The 23396-nt window shown below is 44.8% G+C and overlaps 1 protein-coding gene across 2 annotated transcripts in view; it reads right to left on the reverse strand.

Annotated features, from left to right (window-relative positions):
- Positions 1 to 2642: 2642 nt before the first annotated feature.
- The window catches only part of LOC117523239 (bifunctional 3'-phosphoadenosine 5'-phosphosulfate synthase 2-like), a 50956-nt gene continuing 30202 nt past the window's right edge, over positions 2643 to 23396 (reverse strand). Inside the window, exons 7-13 of one of the 2 annotated variants that reach the window (XR_004564449.1) lie at positions 21921 to 22032; positions 21584 to 21789; positions 17206 to 17341; positions 12684 to 12952; positions 6704 to 6933; positions 5065 to 5206; positions 3434 to 3481 (exon numbers count right to left, since the gene is read on the reverse strand). Coding sequence is in view for 1 of the 2 variants with exons in the window: in XM_034184701.1 (XP_034040592.1) it covers positions 3340 to 3481; positions 6704 to 6933; positions 12684 to 12952; positions 17206 to 17341; positions 21584 to 21789; positions 21921 to 22032 (1095 nt within the window). In the remaining variant the exon portion in view is untranslated. Of the gene's footprint in view, positions 3482 to 5064; positions 5207 to 6703; positions 6934 to 12683; positions 12953 to 17205; positions 17342 to 21583; positions 21790 to 21920; positions 22033 to 23396 lie in introns of both variants that reach the window. The other variant, XM_034184701.1, reaches the window with a different exon arrangement.

Consider the following 23396-nt stretch of genomic DNA (forward strand, 5'->3'; position numbering starts at 1 on the left):
TACTCACTAAGCAGCCACCCATGACGCACCGTGCCAGCACCTAGTCTGTACCCAACCCAACCAATACATTTGAGCATCACATAAGATTTGTATATGGAATGAAACTGTTTCCTATTAACAAAAACAAATTCATCATGCAATGGCACCTTTATAGCAATATGTGTGCACTCAATAGCTCCAGTTACATTAGGGAAATGACTCTCTGCAAAATGTGCTTTAATGATGGAATGGAATGTGATGTACCTGGATGACATTCGGATGATTGGGTTCCACACAGCTGGCATGGCTGCGCATGTACACACAAAACAAATCCATTGCGCTGACTGGAGGCTGTTAGCAGGAAGAAAGAATGAAAAGCTGGAATAATTTTTGACATGATTTTTTTTTCCCGCTGCACTGTGGATGAACAGTCTTTTTTTGGTACTTCACGCGTACACAAGTGCCGACCAGGTTGCATGTGTGTGTGCGCGTGTGTGGGGGACAACAAGCTAAATGACGCTGCTAATTCTTGTAACACACACACACACACAAAATCCACTCCGCTGTAAGCCATCTGGATGCATGAAGAGCTGTTCAGATGAAAAGCTGACTTCATTTTTGGCTGGACTGAGGAACTACACAGTCTTTTTTTTTTTTTCTTTTTTTTAATGGAAGTCCGAAGTCAATGCACAGCATCACTGGACTACACATCACAATTTGGACAATTCACAATTAGTCGCTTTTCTGTTGTTTATAAATTAATAAAATATCAAATGACAAGGATCTATTTTAGCTGTTATATAAAACAAATAATGAATGTTTTTACATTCTTTCAGAGGAACAAATATTTAATTTGCTAAAAGCTGGAACATACCATTCAACGAGGCGAAGCAGAAGCCCTATGTTCCAGCTTTCACCTCATGAAATATTCATACCATTGAACTCATAAACATTCATTTTATCTCATTCTGAGATCTATCTCTAACAGGTTCCACGGACACACCAAGGATAATCATTGTGTTCAAGGAGAGGATGGAGGAAAGGTGAAAACTTTGACTGAGGGAGGACACCTGCACTCTGGGTCTGGTTTTATGGCAGAGTTGATCTCATCTAGGTCTTTATTAGGAGTGAGTGTGTCCCAGACCACACAGGTCACCTCAGCTGCATCATTGGAATGCTCAACCCTTTGCAAAAGGCCACCATCAGTATGTAAAGGGAGCAAGGCTATATGTCCAACTAATGCAGCATTGACAGGACTGTCCCATGTTCCAGGAAACTCTATCCAAGTTCACTATGTATGGTAACCATGTAGTACGGTTCTCTGACCATGAGTAGACAGGCACATGTACCGACATCACAATAGAAACCATACTCACGCGTGAGGCCAAATCCTCAGGCAGTTTAAACAGAGGGCGGTACCGGAACAAATGTGTTCATAGGGCTTGGGTTCCGACTCTGAACCACTTCTTGTTCATTCACCATGAGCTCCATCGACATCAATAGCCTTTTTGGTTTACAATTCCCTTATCGGCCCTTCAGAGTTGTTTTTATTGTTGTTGTTTTTGGGGGTGAAAATGATCATTTCTCTACACTTTTACAGACCCTGCAGTGGGTCTGTATAATCAGCTGTTTCTGCAGTGTGGCTTTGCTTTGAACCTTGAAGCAATGAAGCAGTGCTTCAGTCTGCTGCTTCGTTGGTTTTATTTCGCTTTATTTTTCCCTGCTAAAACCCTAAAGAGCATATGTCTGTGAGTAATATTTACCTTTTTTATATTAAACCGACCTGTTATGGTCTTCTGAAACAGTTGATACATGTATTTTATAACTTAAAAATGGGACCGATGGTAACACGTTAGCATGTCTGTGGCATTTTCAATGTTAAAGTTAGCATTAAGCTGAGCCATTATCCAGCCTCCCTCCCCAGCGCACAAAGGATTCTGGGATACTCTACAACTGTGAATAACGGCTTAGCTCAGGCTCAGGGTTTTGATCATTTTTCAGAAACTTTATCTTTGCCACTGAACATTGTGCAATAATTTACAGTAATGTTATACAAAAGGTGTTACAGGATATGTTTTGTGGGCTAATGTAGCAGTTGTTCATGGTTTGTTTGTAGACTTCTGAGCAATTCCTCTGCATGCAATGTTGAGATAAGTACAAGTTCACATGGTTCATTTGGGCTGGTGTTTATTTTTGAATTATATTTTAAATAAAGCTGACGACATTGTCTACTTTTCACTGTTATTGGTCAGAGGTTTTTCTACCGAAACCCAACTGATTTCCTAACTACCAGGTCTTCTGACCAGTGGCCCTTCTGAAAATAAGGTGGGCATTGATTTCTGCAGTATGTGTTGTTTCCGCTTTGCTAATATATTCACTCCAGAATCTTTTCAGTCATTTTTATTTTACTCTTCTAAATGTTATATCTTTCTGAATCTGTAGTTTGACTTGACAATAATACAGTCAGCGTGGTTGCTTCCAATGGCACTCCCGTCCGCGTCATGGTTGGGTTGAAGGCATCAATCTGAAGCTGCTTTTCATGTGTAGTTTGTCCCTTGAATGATGTTATAAAAATGGTACTTGATAGGAAAAAAGGTTCCCCACCTGCCACTCTGAGCACTCATTGAGGCCCTCTGCGGACATTTTCAAACATTTAAGTATGCCTTGTAAAAACGTCATGTCTTTAATAAATGAATTCACATGCCCTTTTCACATCAGATTGGAGAAGAAATTTCACACAAAATGCATTAATTTAGAAAATACTTCTATTACAATGCTGACATTTGAGACATGCACTTGTAGAATAAAAAAATCTATTAAACTACATTTCAGTAATTTTAAACATTCAGATGATGAATTCATTTGCATTGTGTATTGCTAAAAGGCACTGTAGGGAACTTCCATTCAAGTAATAAAAACAACTACATAATGATATAAATGCAAATCATAAAATGTGGTGGATCACGTGTCCTCCAGATATTACTGTTTATCTAAACATAATAATCATTTGGAAAAGTAGAAATATGATTTCCAATTTTGGAATGTGCTCTTAAACATAAAAAGTAATTATTTTTTATTAAATTATATAGTTTAAGATAATAGGCATTAAAAACAAACAATGTATTTATACAGTATATCACAATCTGACAGGAATTAAATATGTAATGCTTTAAGCACATACGTAAAATGAGTCATTTTGATTTCCAAACATCCACCTCCACTAAAACGACTCAATTTTACTGATTTAAATTTGTTGATTAAATTGTACAGCATCAAATGGAAATCTTTCTAAAATCCAGGTTGCATCATCGCCCTCTCTTGGCTGTGCGCTGGTGACTGATGAGCTGAGGTACGTTTTCTTCACTTGTCATTCTGAACAATGCTGTAGTACTCGACCAAAACCTTCCAGGCCTTCAGTGCCATGAAACCGTCTGGAGGGTTCTCGCCTTTGTAGGCCATGTTTCTCATCTTGGTTCCAGAGATGAACTCAAAGTCAGCGTGACTAAGAAAATATGAGGAAAAACAGTACAGAGAGAGTGGAGGGTCATTAGAAGCCTGGTGAAAATATCAAAAATTGCTAAATGTTAGACTGGAATTTGATATTGGACCTGCACCACATGGTACATGAACAGCAGCATATTTCAACAAAACCACACGATGTGTGTTGACATTCCTGTGGAACTTATCTCTTGCATCTTAACTGGGAGTTGACAAACGATTATGCAATCTTGCTGCACTACAGCTGAGATTACGGTGAGAACATTTTTTACTCACCACTTAATGAATGTATTTGGCTTCAGGATATGGCATAATTTGATACCAAATTTTTACAAGTACTTATGAGATTTATGATTATAAAAAAATTGTGGCGGCAGTTGAATGTAGCAATAAGTGTGCCTTTTGTGTTTAAATGTAAAGTCAGGGTTGCTTCAGCTTACGAATACATTTTAATCTTTTTTCATGCCAGTGGAAATTAAATTCAAGACCAACATTACAAATAACCGTGCATTATGTCTAACTAGCTGAAAGGGTTGCTGCACTTTGCATTCTGGCAACGAACAAAAGAGGTTTGTTGGTTACGCTAAAACACTTGGGGAGGTTTTCAGTGAATTATGGACAAGTAGACATTACCATTTATTTTGATATTTTTATTGCGATGTCAGAAGAAAACACTGTATTTACTCTAATGAATGCCCCAGTAGTGTAAAATTTTTATGAAGGGGTGTTTATTGACTATTGTTTGCGCACACGTGCATGCATGCATGCTGTACACAGTGCGGTTTTACAGTACAAATGTACATGCGTAGCGTACTGTCTGCAAGAGAAGCAGAGCAGACTCGAAACGAATGTTGTATTTCTGGATGCAGTAATTGCTACATAATTACATAAAATGACTCCGTGCAAAGGTTTTTACTTGGCAGCATTCAAGCTAAAAGTTGTGAAAGAAGTGGAAGGGGAAGCACCATGCTGCTCGGATTTTCCTCGTCAATAGGAAACACGTACGGGAGTGGTGTAGGAACAAGGATAAGCTTGCAACTCTGGCCAAAACAGCTGCCTGGTGGAGGGATGGGGTGGGGGGGAGACGGCAGGCATTAGCGTGACAGGGAAGGGTCTGAAAGAGGAGGCACTGTGACTGCATAAGCAACATGGAACCCAAAACAGACTTGATGAGATTTCGAGGCAATGAGGTAGGACTATTTCATTTTTATTTTACTCTGTTCTCTCAGGAATTCAGTTTCACTACATGCAATGTGACAAAAAAAAAAAAATCAAGGGGAGCTTCTATTAGAGAGGGAGCGTTTATTAGAGTAAATATGGTATGAATAAAATCCTGTTTCCTACATCTTGACATTTTTAAGACTTTTGAAAGATTGATTCAGGATATTTTACTACCAATTAAGCTCTTCTTTTTTGATGAACAAATTCAACGCCTTTTAAGATTTTTTTAAGGACCTGCAGGAACCCTGAAAGTAGTGTCACTGTCTCCTGAACTTTGTTTTCCATTGTCACAGTGACCATGCACTTGAGTTCACACAGACCCATCTGCCCAGCTGAGTCAAGGTTGGAAATTTAAATAATTTATACCATATGTAGTAGGCATCATGTAATCACAAGTAAGTTTGAGGCCAGCTTGCACTCGACCGAGACGGACGCACTTTTCTCTTCTCCCTCCCTCATCTTTCCTGCTTTTGTGGCGTGTTGTCTGTGAGGCTGCAGCGTTGCTCTTCTGGAAACGACAAAAATGGATCTGTTAAAGTGGTCTCTGAACGCAATTGACACTATTTTTTCTACAAGATCTTCGGGAGCGGAGGACCCGACCTGTCCTGCTGGGACGCATGTGATGGGTTACGTGATGGACTCGTGGAGGAGATGGCAGGTCATGTGCCTTTACATGCTTTCTGTGGAGGACGTTGAAGATGTGTACATATTCGGCTTGGTGGTGACCGGCTTTCTGATGTGTGGAGCGGGGCACTTGCTGGTTTACCGGAAAATCAAGAAAGTGGAAGCAGCTTTGATTGGTCGTTCCAAGCTGCCCTATATGATTGATTCGATTGGGAAGGTAGTGGCTGCGCAGTCGGCGGGGGTTAACTGCGCATTGGATGACATCTCTGGGAAGATTGCAGCCCTGGAAACCCGCTATGACCGTCTGTGAAGACCACATTCTACATTTCAGATGCATTGGGAGCCACTCTGTTCTCAGAACTGTGGAATCTTTCAGGCGTCTGTTAATCTGGCTATTCATTTGGCTTCCCCAAATACAGCTGCACTTCAAGGTCGCTGTGATAAGATACCTCCTCAGAAGAACAACACTCTTATGCCTCGCTCCCTGGTCTTCCCCCCTCCCCTCAGCTTCTCCAGCCCTGACGTGAACTGTGGACTGTCCAGGACTTTCTCAGCCTGCGCAGGGCTGTTCCCTTCCCTCCCAGACTGTCGAACAAGGCCGTCGACGGCGCCGAAACTGGCTGCCTTCCGGAGTGTTCTGATAAACTGGTCCTTTCAAATCTCAGTTGTCGTCCTGTGTCCTTGTTTTGTCTCTGTGATTATTGTTTTTTTGTGCTGATGGGATTTTTTTTTTCCTCATTGCCGCTGTGTAATGCAGCGGCTATGAGGGTTTTTTTTTCTTCTCCTTTTCCCTCGTGTTTTGCTTCATATATATGTTCTATGTACCGGGCCGGCCTATGTGTTGTGTGTTATGTGTATTGTTTGTTATGGGTCGGTGTTGGTTTGCTCAGCCCTGCTGTTGACCAAGGCAGGGATGTACATCTGGAGCTGGACCCCGGGCGCCTAATGGCGACCTCTGCTCCTACTGGCAAATAGGATGGGTTAAATGCAGTAGCCACATTTCATTGTGCAGGAAAGTTCTTCTGTTCTGTGCATATGACAATAAAATTTCCTTGATCCTTGATCCTTGAATAACACATTTTATAAAAATTTTCAATACAGTGAATGATATGTTATTATCACTGTAAAAAACAAAACAAACAAACAAACAAACAAACAAAAAAGCTCTATTTATTATGTCAACTGGTCATCAAAACTTGTCTGTTTCAATGGGAAACATTATGTACAATTAATTATAACAATTTGTTACAATTTGCTTTTCCCATTAAAAAACAATTTTTGTAAGTCCATCTGACATAACAACATGAAGTAATACATCAGTTAATGTCTTAGAGCAACTGTAAATATACTACAAAACTCAAATCTACCGCTATAAAATTACCAGTCTTTGTCGTAGAAGTCCATGGCTTTCTTCGTCTTGTTGTAAGCAGCTACCCTAAAAGGGATGATTTCCACAGAGGTCAGCCCTGGTGCCATAGTAAGGACCTTACCCCCATGGGTGGGGTCGTACAAGTCCTGTTTTGTTTCCGGGTGGGGCATTCCTGCAGGGTCACGACCAACAATGTAAAAGTTTGCTCCGGCAATCATCCGTGACCTACAGTGCCACTGTACCTGATGAGAAATTTGAAAGATACAGGTAATTACTCATATGTACCATGAGATATGGGCCACCGAGTGTCTAGTTGACAAGGTACATGTTGTGTGGGCCGCTGAAGAGGAGGTACTGCTGGCCCACTACCACCAGAGGGCGCCCTGCTTGGAGTGCGGGCTCCAAGCACGAGAGGGCGCCAGACCCAGAGGAAGTGACAGCTGTCACTCATCACTCCAGCTGTCACTCATCTACACCACTATATAAGCCGGACTGCAACTCCACCTCCCCGCCGAGAAATCGACTACCAGTACCAAGTACCAGGGTCGACAGCCGAAGACAGAGGCCTCCTGGGGACTCGGGACTTGGCGGCTCCGGTGTTCTTCAGACCGTTGGTGGTGGAAGCCGTGTGGGACGCGGCTTCTCTCTCGTCGGGCGTCTTCTATCTTCGAGCCTGCCCACACGTCACCTGGTGTTTATTGACTGTGAAAATTACGACACATTTCGTTGTGTATTATCACAACATTAAATTGTTACCTTTTGGCTTACTCATTGTCCGTTCATTTGCGCCCCCTGTTGTGGGTCCGTGCTACGACACCTTCCCAACAGGATTTCTCGGCCATCGTCATGGACTCCGAGGGGCGTCAACTCAAGCTTGAACGGCCAATGGAAGAGCCAGGAGCACAGGCGTCAGCGGGAGGCGGGTTGAGTGAGCTGCAGCAGATCTTAACCGCCTTCAAGGCCCGGTTAGAATTAGTGACCGAGCAGAGTGTCCTCCTTAATCGGAGGGTGGAGGCTCTCACCGCCAGGGTGGAAGCGCGCGATCAGGGCGCTGCTGCAGCCACTCCTCTGGCTGGTCCTGGGCCTGTATCAGACGTTCCACTGGTCGTTCAACGAACCCCCCCACGTCCCCTGAAGCATACATAAGCCCTCCGGAACTGTACGGGGGCTGTGTCGAGACGTGCGCGGACTTCCTCATGCAGTGTTCGCTCGTCTTTTCACAGCGCCCCGTCATGTACGCATCAGACGCTAGCCGGGTGGCTTATGTTATTAATTTGCTTCGAGGAAAGGCACGCGCATGGGCTACGGCGCTTTGGGAGCAGAATTCACGGCTCCTAACGTCTTATACTGGGTTTGTACGGGAATTCAAACAAGTGTTTGATCATCCCAACAGAGGCGAGACCGCTTCGAACGTGCTGCTGTCGATGAGACAGGGGCGTCGTAGCGCAGCCGAGTATGCAGTCGACTTCCGCATCGCGGCAGCGAGGTCCGGCTGGAATAACGTTGCGCTCCGCGCCGCCTTTGTAAATGGACTGTCCCCGGTCCTTAAGGAGCACCTACTGGCCAAGGAGGAACCGCGGGAATTTGACGGGCTGATCGATTTGGTTACACGCTTAGACAACCGTTTAAACGAGCATCGTCGGGAGCAGGCCGGGAGGCGTGACCGGGCACGAGCCGTCCCTCCCCCTTCCGGTTCCGACAAGGTGACGTCGTCCCCACGCTTCACTGCCAGAGAGCTCCGTGTGGCTACAGCTCCCCCTGCTGAGGAGGCTAGGGACACGAGCAGGGCCAAATTAAAATCAAAAATCAGACAAAGGAGGCTGGCCCGCGGGGAGTGTTTTCTCTGCGGCTCTTGCGAGCACATGCAGAAGGACTGCCCTAAAACGGTCAAACTACAACGCCCGTCCTTAGAAACTGGGCTAAGGGTGGGTCATAACACGCACGCGGGAAAACCCCGCAAATCTGCACGAATCCCAGTAACAATCCTTTGTGGGGATTTAACCCTTCATGCCCCAGCACTGATAGACACGGGGTCTGAAGGGAATCTGCTGGACAGCAGATGGGTAAAGGAAGTAGGGCTCCCTCTGGTGGCTCTGCCGGCACCATTGCAGGTGCGAGCACTAGATGGCACCCTGCTTCCATTAATCACACATCAGACACAACCAGTGACTTTGGTTGTGTCTGGGAATCACAGGGAGGAGATAGTGTTCCATGTAACACCTTCTACCTCCCGAGTGATTTTGGGCTTTCCATGGATGGTGAAGCACAATCCCCGGATTGATTGGCCGTCTGGGGTTGTGACGCAGTGGAGCGAAACCTGCCACCGGGAGTGCTTAGGATCCTCGGTTCCTCCCGGCACTACGGCTAATGAGGAGGTCAAAGTTCCCCCCAATCTATCGGCGGTGCCAAAGGAGTACCACGATCTTGCTGACGTTTTCAGCAAAGATCTGGCACTCACTCTTCCCCCGCACCGACCGTATGATTGTGCCATCGATTTGGTCCCGGGCGCTGAGTACCCGTCCAGTAGGTTGTACAACCTCTCACGTCCGGAACGTGAATCAATGGAGACCTACATCCGGGACTCCTTAGCTGCCGGGCTGATCCGAAACTCCACCTCCCCGATGGGTGCTGGTTTCTTTTTTGTGGGCAAGAAAGACGGCGGACTCCGTCCATGCATTGATTACAGAGGGCTGAACGAGATCACGGTTCGCAACCGATACCCGTTACCTCTGTTGGATTCAGTGTTCACGCCCCTGCATGGAGCCCAAAGTTTCACTAAATTGGATCTTAGAAACGCGTACCACCTGGTTCGGATCCGGAAGGGAGACGAATGGAAGACGGCATTCAACACCCCGTTAGGTCATTTTGAGTACCTGGTCACGCCGTTCGGCCTCACTAACGCCCCCGCGACGTTCCAAGCTTTGGTAAATGACGTCTTGCGGGACTTCCTGCATCGGTTCGTCTTCGTATATCTGGACGATATACTCATCTTTTCCCCGGACCCTGAGACCCATGTCCAGCATGTACGTCAGGTCCTACAGCGGTTGTTGGAGAACCGGCTGTTTGTGAAGGGCGAGAAGTGCGAGTTCCACCGCACTTCTTTGTCCTTCCTGGGGTTCATCATCTCCTCCAACTCCGTCGCCCCTGATCCGGCTAAGGTTGCGGCGGTGAGAGATTGGCCCCAACCAACAAGCCGCAGGAAACTACAGCAGTTCCTAGGCTTTGCAAATTTCTACAGGAGGTTCATTAAAGGTTACAGTCAGGTAGTTAGCCCCCTGACTGCCCTGACCTCCACCAAGGTCCCCTTCGCCTGGTCAGATCGGTGCGAAGCCGCGTTCCAGGAGTTGAAACGCCGGTTCTCGACTGCACCAGTTCTGGTGCAGCCTGATCCTGATCGCCAGTACGTAGTAGAAGTGGACGCCTCTGACTCAGGGATAGGAGCCGTGCTGTCCCAGAGCGTGGAGGCTGATAAAGTCCTCCATCCTTGTGCCTTTTATTCCCGCAGGTTGACCCCAGCTGAATGGAACTATGACGTCGGCAATCGGGAACTTCTTGCGGTGAAGGAGGCTCTTGAAGAGTGGAGACACCTGCTGGAGGGGGCATCGTTGCCCTTCACGGTTTTCACAGACCATCGGAACCTGGAGTACATCCGGACCGCCAAGCGGCTGAACCCCAGGCAAGCCCGCTGGTCTCTGTTCTTCGGGCGCTTTGACTTCCAGATCACGTATCGCCCCGGGACCAAGAACCAAAAACCAGATGCATTGTCCCGGGTGCACGAAGAAGAAGCCAAAGCGGGGCTGTCGAACCCCACCGAGACCATCATCCCCGAGTCCACTGTCGTGGCCACCCTCACCTGGGACGTGGAGAAGACCGTCCGGGAGGCCCTGACAAGGAGCCCGGACCCGGGGACTGGCCCCAAGAACAGACTGTACGTCCCACCAGAGGCAAGAGCTGCCGTATTGGACTTCTGTCACGGGTCCAAGCTCTCCTGTCATCCCGGAGTGCGTAGGACCGTGGCAGTAGTCCAGCAGCGCTTCTGGTGGGCGTCCCTGGAAACCGACGTCCGGGACTACGTCCAGGCCTGTACCATCTGCGCCAGGGGCAAGGCAGACCATCGGAGGACGACGGGACTCCTCCAACCCCTGCCAGTGCCTCATCGCCCCTGGTCTCACATCGGCCTGGACTTCATCACGGGCCTCCCGCCGTCCCAGGGCAACACCGTTATTCTCACGATAGTGGACCGGTTCTCCAAGGCGGCCCACTTCGTGGCCCTCCCGAAGCTCCCGACAGCCCAGGAGACGGCAGACCTCCTGGTCCACCACGTCATGCGGCTGCATGGGATACCATCGGACATTGTATCAGATCGTGGTCCCCAGTTCTCTTCGCAGGTGTGGAAGAGTTTCTGTAAGGAGCTGGGGGCCACCGTGAGTCTCTCGTCCGGGTACCACCCCCAGACCAACGGCCAGGCAGAGCGGGCTAACCAAGAGTTGGAACAGGCCCTTCGCTGCGTCACCTCCGCGCACCCGGCGGCCTGGAGTCACCATCTGGCCTGGATCGAGTATGCCCATAACAGCCATGTCTCGTCTGCTACCGGCCTCTCCCCTTTTGAGGCATGTTTGGGGTTCCAGCCCCCATTGTTCCCGCTGGTGGAGGGAGAGGTCGGTGTGCCCTCGGTCCAGGCCCACCTCAGGAGGTGCCGCCGGGTGTGGCGGACCGCCCGCTCTGCCCTGTTAAAGGCCCGGACGAGGGCCAAGACCCATGCGGACCGCCGACGTTCCCCGGCCCCCACATACCAGCCCGGGCAGGAGGTGTGGCTGTCAACAAAGGACATCCCCCTCTGTGTGGACTCTCCCAAGTTAAAGGACAGATACATCGGACCATTCACGATCCTCAAGATCATCAACCCGGCCGCAGTGAAGCTCCGACTCCCAGCTTCACTGCGGATCCACCCTGTCTTCCACGTGTCCCGTATCAAGCCACACCACACCTCGCCCCTCTGTGCACCTGGACCTACGCCGCCTCCTGCCCGGCTCATCGACGGGGAGCCTGCTTGGACGGTCCGCAGGCTCCTGGACGTCCGTCGTAAGGGCCGGGGGTTCCAATATCTGGTGGACTAGGAGGGGTATGGACCTGAGGAACGCTCCTGGGTGAAGAGGAGCTTCATCCTGGACCCGGCCCTCCTGGCCGATTTCTACAGACGACACCCGGACAAGCCAGGTCGGGCGCCAGGAGGCGCCCGTTGAGGGGGGGGTCCTGTTGTGTGGGCCGCTGAAGAGGAGGTACTGCTGGCCCACTACCACCAGAGGGCGCCCTGCTTGGAGTGCGGGCTCCAAGCACGAGAGGGCGCCAGACCCAGAGGAAGTGACAGCTGTCACTCATCACTCCAGCTGTCACTCATCTACACCACTATATAAGCCGGACTGCATCTCCACCTCCCCGCCGAGAAATCGACTACCAGTACCAAGTACCAGGGTCGACAGCCGAAGACAGAGGCCACCTGGGGACTCGGGACTTGGCGGCTCCGGTGTTCTTCAGACCGTTGGTGGTGGAAGCCGTGTGGGACGCGGCTTCTCTCTCGTCGGGCGTCTTCTATCTTCGAGCCTGCCCACACGTCACCTGGTGTTTATTGACTGTGAAAATTACGACACGTTTCGTTGTGTATTATCACAACATTAAATTGTTACCTTTTGGCTTACTCATTGTCCGTTCATTTGCGCCCCCTGTTGTGGGTCCATGCTACGACACCTTCCCAACAGTACATCTACAATGATAAAGCTAAATAGGGTCAAACAAGCAGGTTGGTCAAGAAAAAATAATCTTGAGTATACGTCTGGATACACATGACACTCAAATTTAAATGACAAAAATTCCACTAAGTTTCATAGAGATCAACTGATAACTATTTTAATAGCCCAGGTAAACAGACTGACAAAAATGGCTGAAAAGACAACCTTCTTTTTGAAGGTAACAAGAATCCAACAATGCAATTTACCTCTGTGGGCCCAGCATACATCATTGGCGAGGGGAAGATAGCAACAATGGTGTTGGTTGGGTCCAGGACACCCTCCTCTAGGACAGCTGCATGCTGTTTCATCCTCCAGTCTAGAGGCACGTCATCATCTTTGGTCCAGCCGCCAAGTGGGTGCAGGAGGAGGACAGGATTTTTGTAGCCTCGGTCCAACAGACGGCGTTTGGTGTCCTGCATGAGGAGAGCGTGGCCATTGTGGACTGGGTTGCGCAGCTGGAATGCAAATATTGCATCTAGCATTGGAGAAAAAGCACATGGTGTTCAAAGCAGGACATAGTAGTAAGATATTGAGAAGAATGAAAGGCATTAGCTCTACATTGCTCTACATTGTGATTTTTTTGACTCCTCCCACTTGCTTCCCTCGGGATGCGAACTCACAATCTCCAGCATGGGAGGCAGATGCTCTGACCAGTCGACTAAACCTGGAAGCATCTTTTGGCTGTGGGGTGAGTGAGGCCTAATGACTACCATATGCACAGTGACTCGTGTTGGCCTCCGTCTCACTTACGCTGTGCGCTCCACACACCACAATATAAATGTACAAGTAAAATATACATATCTCTGTAATGGTGTTTTTGACAATGTAGGGTTTCATCATATGACTTCTGTGTCACTTCATTATGAAGTCATCATACCACTCACACACTCATCTTCAACCGCTTACTCCAATTGAGGGTCAATGGGGTGCTGGAGCCTCTCCCAGCAGTCATAGGGGGTGAGGCGGGGTACACCCTTAGACAGGACGCCAGTCTGTTGCAAGGCCACATATAGACAAACAAACACACTCATCCACACCTACGGACAATTTAAAGTTTCCAATCCACCTAATCTGCATGTCTTTGGATCTGGGAGGAAGCCAGAGCACCCGGAGGGAACCCGCGCAAACACAGGGAGAACATGCAAACTCCACACAGAAAAGCCACAGGTGGGAATTAATCCCATGACCTTCCTGCTGTGAGGTAACAAGGGTAACCACTCAGCCACCGACCGTGCTGTCCGTCATTCATACCAGTCAATCAAATTATTTCACTGATCAATATATGCTTCAGTATGGTAACATTATTGTAGCAAAAGTATTCGCAAATGTGTATTTCGATCTGTGTGTACAACCCCAATTCCAATGAAGTTGGGACGTGTAAAATGTAAATAAAAACAGAATACAACGATGTACAAATCCTCTTCAACCTATATTCTATTGAATACACCACAAAGACAAGATATTTAATGTTCAAACTGATAAACTTTATTGTGTTTGTGCAAATATTTGCTCATTTTGCAACATGTTTCACAAAAGCTGGGACAGTGGTATGTTTACCACTGTGTTACATCACCTTTCCTTCTAACAACACTCAATAAGCATTTGGGAACTGAGGACACTCATGATTGGGTATAAAAGGACTATCCCCAAAAGTCTCAGCTATTCACAAGCAAAGATGGGGCGAGGATCACCACTTTGTGAACAACTGCATGAAGAAATAGTCCAACAGTTTAAGAACAATGGTTCTCAATGTTCAACTGCAAGGAATTTAGGGATTCCATCATCTACAGTCCATAATATAATCAGAAAATTCAGAGAATCTGGAGAACTTCCTACATGTAAGCGGCAAGGCCGAACACCAACATTGAATGCCCGTGACCTTTGATCCCTCAGACGGCACTGCATTAAAAACCAACATCACTGTGTAAAGGATCTTATCGCGTGGGCTCAGGAACACTTCAGAAAACCATTGTCAGTTAACACAGTTCGTCGCTACATCTACAAGTGCAAGTTAAAACTCTACCATGCACAGTGAAAGCTATACATCAACAACATCCAGAAACGCTGCCGCCTTCTCTGGGCCCGAGCTCATTTGAAATGGACAGACGCAAAGTGGAAAAGTGTGCTGGATATCATGGACATTGTGTCCTCTGGACAAAAGAGGAAAAGGCCATCCAGATTGTTACCAGCGCAAAGGTCAAAAGCCAGCATCTGTGATGGTATGGAGGTGTTAGTACCCATGACATGGCCAACTTATACATCTGTGATGGCACCATCAATGCTGAAAGATACATCCAGGTTTTGGAGAAACTCATGCTGCCATCCAAGCAACATCTTTTTCAGGGACATCCCTGCATCGTAGTAAAAGAGTGTGGGTACTAGACTGGCCAGCCTGCAGTCCAGACTTGTCGCCCATTGAAAATGTGTGGCACATTATTATCACTTTACCGGGGCGTTGCTGGGCCGGTATCGTAGATTTACGTTGACGCTATCTGGCTATACCCGCCTGCTGTGCGTAAACAAATGACATCATACCACATGCGCAGCCCAAGAACTGTCCACAGAGGGGAAAAAAACTGTCCGCAGAGGAAAAAATAAAAAGGCGAGAAGTGTGTGTTGGTCCCAATATGGATATTCCGGATGATTTTCTCATGGATAGTACGACAATGAACAGCACCCAAAGCAGCCAGCTTGATCAGGACGCACTGCCGAATTTGGAGAGCAGTGTGCGCCAGCCTACACGACAAAAGTTAAAGTGAGCCAACTTTTTATGTACGCGTTACGTGTTGGGTATTTCAGTAAAGTGATAATAATGCTAATAACATGCTGTTGTCGTGCAGTGTGCATTTTTCTGAGTCCCTCCGTCCATGCCGTCGCCCGCAATGACAGCTATTCGCCCACGTCTAACTCGGGCGAATAGCTGTCATTTTGGGGGACTGGGCATGGACGTCGGGCCTCTTGAAAATGCATACCACCCTTCAAAAGCATGTTATTGTATTATTATGAAGGGTAAAATACAACAACGGAGACCCCGGACTGTTGAACAACTGAAGTCGTACATCAAGCAAGAATGGGGAAAGAATTCCACCTACAAAGCTTCAACAATTAGTGTCCTCAGTTCCCAAATGCTTATTGAGTGTTGTTAGAAGGAACGATGATGTAACACAGTGGTAAACACACCACTGTCCCAGCATTTTTCAAACATGTTGCAGGCATCCATTTCAAAATGAGCAAATATTTGCACAAAAACAATGAAGTTTATCAGTATGAACATTAAATATCTTGTCTTTGTGGTGTATTCAATTGAATATTGGTTGAAGAGAATTTGTACATCATTGTATTCTGTTTTTATTTACATTTTACACAATGTCCCAACTTCATTGGAATTGGGGTTGTACACACAGATCGAAATACACATTTGCAAATACTTTTGCTACAATAATGTTACCATACTGAAGCATATATTGATCAGTGAAATAATGTTGAATGAAACATGTTGCAGGCATCCATTTCAAAATGAGCAAATATTTGCACAAAAACAATGAAGTTTATCAGTTTGAACATGAAATATCTTGTCCTTGTGGTGTATTCAATTGAATAGTGGTTGAAGGGGATTTGCAAATCATATGTTTTTATTTACAGTTTACATAACGTCCCAACTTCATTGGAATTGGGGTTGTATGTAACCACATCCCCAAATGTGTAAAAAAAATTAGGATACAATATACGGTACTGTAGTATATGTCACAAAAAACATACTCTACTTGTCCCTTTCATACACGCTACTCAAATTGGTTTTGGTTCACACAATTTCTATTTCAGCTTTGTTTATTTTTTCTGTTAAGACTCCAGTAAGCGCATTCTGAGTGACTGAAAAGTGTTCAAATCTTTTCAGAGAAGGGCACTTTCAGAACTCAAAACATTTTAAACATTATAAAATGTAATGATCTTCAGTAAAAAAAAAAAAAGGGAACAAAATCATCTTTTTCACACTTGTTTTTCACAGTGTTGGATACATTTTTGTTGCTAGCTCAGGAGTGTTGAGAAACATGAATCAAGTTTTACAAATCAGTTTATGCATCCGTCTTTCATGCACATTTCACACCAGAACACAGCATTAACGCAGGATCGGCAGCATGCAACACATATGTGAAAGAGACTCGTATTAAATGGCTTTTTAGCAGGCTTGGTGGCTAAAGACTTCCGGATGCAAATGCAAAACTCAGGCACACGGTTCTGTGGTTCAAAAAGGTTTAGTAGAGATTCCAGGAAAAGTCGATACATGTTAAGGCAGTCCAAAACAAGTAACAGTATAAAAAACATCAGGCAGAGGTGGAGTCGGGTACACAGGCAGGCACTCAAAAAATGATGAGTGCCTGAACAGGACTGAGAAAATACACGGTTAGAGCTGGAAAGAAGGCACAAGGCACATCGATCTGGCGAGTGACAAGTGAAACCAGAGAACCTTAAATACACCCAGGTGATGAGCTACAAATTGGGAACAGGTGTGCGTGGAAAGCACTAGAACAAGGGTGTGGCCAGACACAGTGAAACACCCACCGCCAAGCACCAAGGAAAAGATGAGAGAAAAAGGGACAGAGAAAACCCAAGCAGAAAAAGACCAGCAAGATAACAAACAACCTAGAAAAACTAACAAAACACAATAACCAGACAGAGCACATGATTCAAACAAGACACAAAAAATCCAAATCCTGACACTTTTCTAACCTGCTTTCATCTCTTTGAACTTCTGCTTGAGCTCCAGTGGAGTAAGACGGTACTGGTCAAGTCCATCATTCCATTTGATTCGCTGCAGTACCTCCAGGTCGCCACCGACCAGCCAATCACCTCCTTCCATAACCATCTGGACAAAATGATAAAGAAAAGACATCAGTTATCGTGACTCAACTGTTAACATGACTGCGAGAGAGCTGCCACACATTCATGGAAATGCCAATGAAACACTGCAACAAACTTACTAAAATCAGCACAGACTGGAACAGCTTGGCAGTGGGAGTTATATTGTTTTAACATCCCGTTCCACTTTTTTTTACTTGCATTTTCATATAACCGGGCCTCTACCGGTGATGTCTGATAATTAAATGAGACATTTTTGATTGAAGAGCTTTTGATCACATTCTTTAAAGTGGAAAATTTTATGCAAGGTGTCCCATTACGTTTTGGCTCAACTGCTTCATCTGACACATTATCCTTTTCAATATTCAATATTGACCCAGCAAATGCAAATACTAATGCACAATTGGTGATGGTGCATCCTATTTACTGTGCAAACAGCCGGGAACACTAAAATCCAGGCATGCCAAAGGCAAATAAGAAATTTGCTGAAAATGGCTGGGGGTCAAGAGGGCCCTGTTTGAACCATTTTCTGCAGTGAATTTGCAAGGAGAGATACACAGGATGGAGGCAGCTGTTTATCCAACTCTTTACAAAGTGGAGAAAATCTATCTTCATATGCCAGCAACTGAAAGAGCCTTCTCCAAAACTGTAGAGGTAGTAACAAAGAAAAGGAACAGACCTAAGACTGGGGAAATGATCTTGTTTTTAAATAAATACCTTTGAAGCCCCCAAATCCCCTTCATTTATATCTCTATTACATACAGTATTTTATGATGGCACAATCACATTAGAACACAAGGACATTATTAATGTCTTAAAATAAAAATATAGTCAAAAATTTCAACATGCACATAGAATCTTTTTATTAAACATACATAACAGTGCCTTACTGTTTCATGACATCTGTCCCTTTACTGGTCTATACATGTGCTATGTTTAAGACTGGCCAGCAGATGTCGCCATATTTAATTGTATCAAATGCTTCGAAACACTGAACCATTTCAACACAATTGCTTCATACTGATCCAGTGGTTCAAAATGCACCGGTTTCTCCATGACTAATAATTAGCAATAAAATACATTAGCAACCACTAATTATTACCGCATGTGTGGAATGGAATGTTCCATTCAACGTGGCTCTGCCTCGTTGAATAGAACATTCCATTTTTCACCTCACAAAATACTCTTTCCATTGCATGAATGATAAAACAATCATTATTTGTTTTATATAACATCTAACAATCCTGACGATGTAGTCTGTACCTGATGCAGTGCATTGACTTCTTCTTGCACAGACTGCTGTCTGCTTTGCTCAGTCCAGCGAAAAATCGCGGCCAGTGGCGGCTGGTGAAAAACAATCTTGGTGGGGCTGCTGTGCCAATAGATTCCCTTGCCTTGTCCAGTACAGGCATTCAAGTGAACAGTCAGAAAATTACTACAATTCCACAATAATCATTTCATGTCCTTCTCAAAATCAGCAGTTTTACAGATCAAGTTAACCATTTACAGCTATATTAGGCCCCATTTCTACTTTGGAAAGGAACAGTATCAAATGCAACACTCAAGTTCTTGAGAAAAGAACATTTCACCATTTGACACCAATTACACACATAGTACACCAAACTGTACTGAACTGCCAATATCTTCAGACAAACCGATCCTGGGGTTCACAATGACACCCCCTTAACAAAATAGAAAATATCACCAAATTTACACTCTTTAAAAATGTGGAAAAATTCTTCAGTTGACAAAAGAACATTATGTACATATTACAATGTTCACACCACCTTCAGAGAGAGAGAGAGAAAATGTGCGTGTGTGTGTGTGAGAGAGAGAGAGAGAGAGAGAGAGAGAGAGAATGTGTGTGTGTGTGTGAGAGAGAGAGAGAGAATGTGTGTGTGTGTGTGTGTGTTTGAGAGAGCGAGAGAGAGAGAGAGAGCGAGAGAGTGAGCGTGTGTGAGAGTGAGAGAGACAGTGAGAGAGAGAGAGAGAGAGAGTGTGTGTGTGTGTGAGCGAGAGAAAATTAAGGTAATATTTTGCATGAACATTACTGAGTGGAATGGAGGCAAAAAAGAAGCTTGAAAAACTTAAATTAAATAACTTGACTAACTAATAACACCAAAACCTTTAAATTAAATTGGTTAAAATTAATTAACAGTGTAGAGGACAAAGCAAATTAAGTTTACAAAACCACTTAATTAAATGCATTGCTAAACTTGGGTTTGTCTTACTATAAGTGTCTTGTGTGAACTCAGTGGCTGAGTTAGAATTTCTTTAAAAAACATGCAAATTGCTATTTTAGGGTTTTGTTTTATTTTGTTTTTAAACTGAGCAAATAATTTGTTTTAGAGTGTGGAATACTCCAAAGAATATTTCACTTCTGTGGACTGATCCTCATAACGTGTAGTGAAATCAAAATACCAGCAGCTTTGAACACTGTTACAAACAGCTCCAGCCTCCCCTATTACCATTATAACTGGTCTGCTGTCCCAATAAAGATCACAGCTTTGACCCCCTAAAACAAATAAAAAAAAACATCACTCATTCGTTTTATCTTAAATTTTCACCCTCGTTTCCACACCAGGAGCAACATTCGGGAATAAATCCGAGCAGCTCGTCAGCTCACCTGAGCTGAAGAGGTGGATGCACTGGGATGCGCGCCTTTCCACCCGCGTAGATCAGCAGCCTCCGTGACATGTGCGCGCTGACAGTGTGAATGAAGCCTGACACGGTTTATAACGAGTCAGACAAACGTCTCTCCTCCAACCGGGATGTGCAATTGTCATTAAACCACGAGAAAGATCTGATGTGCGCACCTCCATGCGCCTCCAAAAGGATCCCCGCCAAACTTTGGTGTCATTGATTTGATGAGTTTTGTCCCGTTTTAAACCTCCGAAGAGTTCTTCAACTTATTCCAGCAAAACACATGGAGACAAAATAAAAATAAATAAATATAACCCAAACGTCGTCGTCGCTCTTCCTGACTGACTGACAGCTGCAGCGTCACGTATATCACTGACTGTAATCTAACGTTCCCGCATTTTTGTAGCAAGGGCTAACATTCCGGCGCCCCAAAGCCATTCATTTTGGCAATGTTGATTTGCCAAATATTTATTAATTTTCCCTAGTAACTACATACGATGGGTTATTTCGCTGCACTTCAAGGGCGCTTTGAATGGCGCCCAAGACGAGGAATGTACGTTTTCTGCTCCTGTCGGTGGAAATGCACTGTTGAATGAGAGTCAGTTGGAGGAAGTGTTGTTTTAATCATTCATATTACATGTAGGCACATACAAGTAAGTAAAACTGACATTGATAATACTTTTTAAATGTATATATATATATTATGACTTTTCCCCTCCACATCTAGGAGGGCAGCGCCCGAGCGCCCCCTATGGGCCAGCCGCCACTGATCGCGGCAGAAATTTGTCAAGCTCTTAATCCGACAGCGCTTGTACTTCAGGTAGAGACGTCCCAGTGAATACTGCAAATGCGTCTGGACAACTTACGGCGTACTCGATTTGTTTTGTTCTGTTGCAAGAATGATCACCATTAATAAAACCAACCCCGCTATGTGTGTTTTTAATGCTAAGTGCCGTCACAGTTCTTGTGAGCGCGCGGTGGTGGCGCCGTGCAATGGTGCAAAACATATGGAACCAAAATTGCACAGTGAATAGAACCAAATTTGCACAGTCAGTGGAACACAATGGCAAATGGGACAAATGATCCATATCACTTGACATACAAACCACCAATCAAATGACAAGGATCTATTCAGGTGTTATATAATCAGGAAAACTTTGATGTTGTGTTGCTAACCGGGACGTTAAATAATATGCGGCATGCCCTTTAAACACTATCTTACTGAAGAAAGAAGCAAAGAGCAACTCACCTCGATATCACACAACGTCCAGTCCCAAAGGTACCTGATCCCTGTTTGTCTGTCAATGTTCCTGGCATCCAAATCACCAGTTTTGTCCCTTTCTATTATGTCTTTCCACAGATTTTGACTCATTTTGTTTGGCTGCAAGTTGTTTCTTTTTTTATAGTTTGACAGCTTTATGGCAATTTGCGCCCATTTACGGTAGTACTGTATAAGCATATGATTGTCATAAAATGACTGATTTACACCTCATGCAAAACATTTTAGCAGCAATTTAAAAATGTGTAAATGCACAAAAATGCATAATTCTCGCATGCCTGAAATCACACTTATGTGCCTAGGCAATGGTAGATAAAAGCTTTTTACCTTTATGTAAGGGTGCTGTGCACAGGTGGTGCCCCACTGTCTGGCACAGCGCTCCTCCTTACGATGTGGGTAGAACTCCGGGTTCCGGAGAACAGCCACACGAGAATCCTGGTACTGCAATGCAACAGCCGGAGAGCCCTCCAAAAGCTGCTTAGTCTCAGTGCTAACAGGCAGGACAATGGGAACAGTCATGTTGATGGCTCCACCTGAGAGAGAAGAGGGTGCAATGTTTATCAGCTGCACATTTTTTTGTGTGTTATTTCAAAACAAAACAGCCCAAAAGGATCCAAAATACAAAGACTTTCTTGTGCATGACTTTTTGGGGTGCAAATCTCACCATCCAGCAGATTGCCAAAGTGTAGGACCTGAAGAAACTCTCGCTCCCTCATGAAGCCCTTCAGAGGGCTCGCCCATCCCTCTGACAACACCTGCACCCACTGGAGATCCAACTGTGAGAAAAGAGGAATAACTCACAGTAATCAATGTAAACTGAATAATAATCCATACAGCCATACCATTTATCCTCCTGATACACATGAGATAGCGTTTCAGGATCGCTGCTGCTTTAACAGCTAGAATTGTATTCAAACCATTTTAAATGAGCGTGTCAAGGAAAAAGCCCAGTGATCACACCATATGAATAAACAGTGGAATTAAGAATCCTGAATAGATGGAAATACAGCATGAGGAAAGACACAGCCATTTCAGTCTTTCAGGGTCCCAACATTCAAACGTGCATTTGGTATAGGTCTGGTCTCAGAGGCGGCTGTGTTAACTGGTGTTAATTTTAACATTATACAGTCCTTAAATAAATAATTAGGTACTATTAGATATCCATTCAGTTTCTATGAGAATTATGAATTGAGAGTAAAACAGCTTTCACAAGTTGTGTCTTTGTGACAATTGATAGCAATTATTACAACTGGTAATTTGTTCTTTCAACAGACAGTGGCCAAATTTGTTGAGTTTTAGCAACTCAGAGCTAAGATTGGACCCCAAGATGCAGGACAGCCAGGACACAGAGGTGAGAGCAAAAAAACCCCAGGATGTTTAATAATCCAACACAGCAGTGAATGGCAGAGTTGACAAGACAATCCCACGTAGCAACAAACCAAACAAAGCACAACTGACAGGGTGAACAAACAAACAAAGAGATAACAAAAGCTGAATGTCAAAAAAACCACAGTAATGAGAACGCTTACGCCTCTGACAAACACATGCAGACAGAATCCATGTGTGCCAGGCAGTGTTGCCAAAGTAACTTTGAAAAGTTACTTCATTAGTTACTTTATACAGTTATATTTTACAGAATAATGCACCAGTAGCTTCAAAAAATGATTCACAGCTTCAAATTGCTCTACAGTGCAAATAAATCAATGGCTTCAAAAAATGATTGAAAATATTTAAAGCACTAACTGACATAACTGCTTCAGAAAATTATACTGTTTCAAACCCTTTGAAACACTAAAAGAACCAAATGCTTCAGATAATGAATCACTGTTTCAAAAATACTCAAAAGACGAAAAGAAAAAGCAGCATTAGGAAGTGATCCTCTGTCCTGAAACATGCAAAATAGCAAACACTGTATAAGGACTGGGTTAGAAAACATTTCAAAATACTTGAAATGCTGCACAAAAATAATTCCCGGATATGCATTTGAATTTTCCCATCACCACTTTGTGTGCCACAATGTATGTTGCCTATTGCTACAAGTCCAGCTTTCTTACATTTTATGTTACTTTTCTTCATATACATTGCAAATCAGAAAACGCAAGGGTCCATATGCACCAGAAACAGAAACAGCTGTTTGAAT

This window comes from Thalassophryne amazonica, chromosome 13 (assembly GCF_902500255.1).
Source record: "Thalassophryne amazonica chromosome 13, fThaAma1.1, whole genome shotgun sequence".
NCBI classification, from domain to species: Eukaryota; Metazoa; Chordata; class Actinopteri; order Batrachoidiformes; family Batrachoididae; genus Thalassophryne; species Thalassophryne amazonica.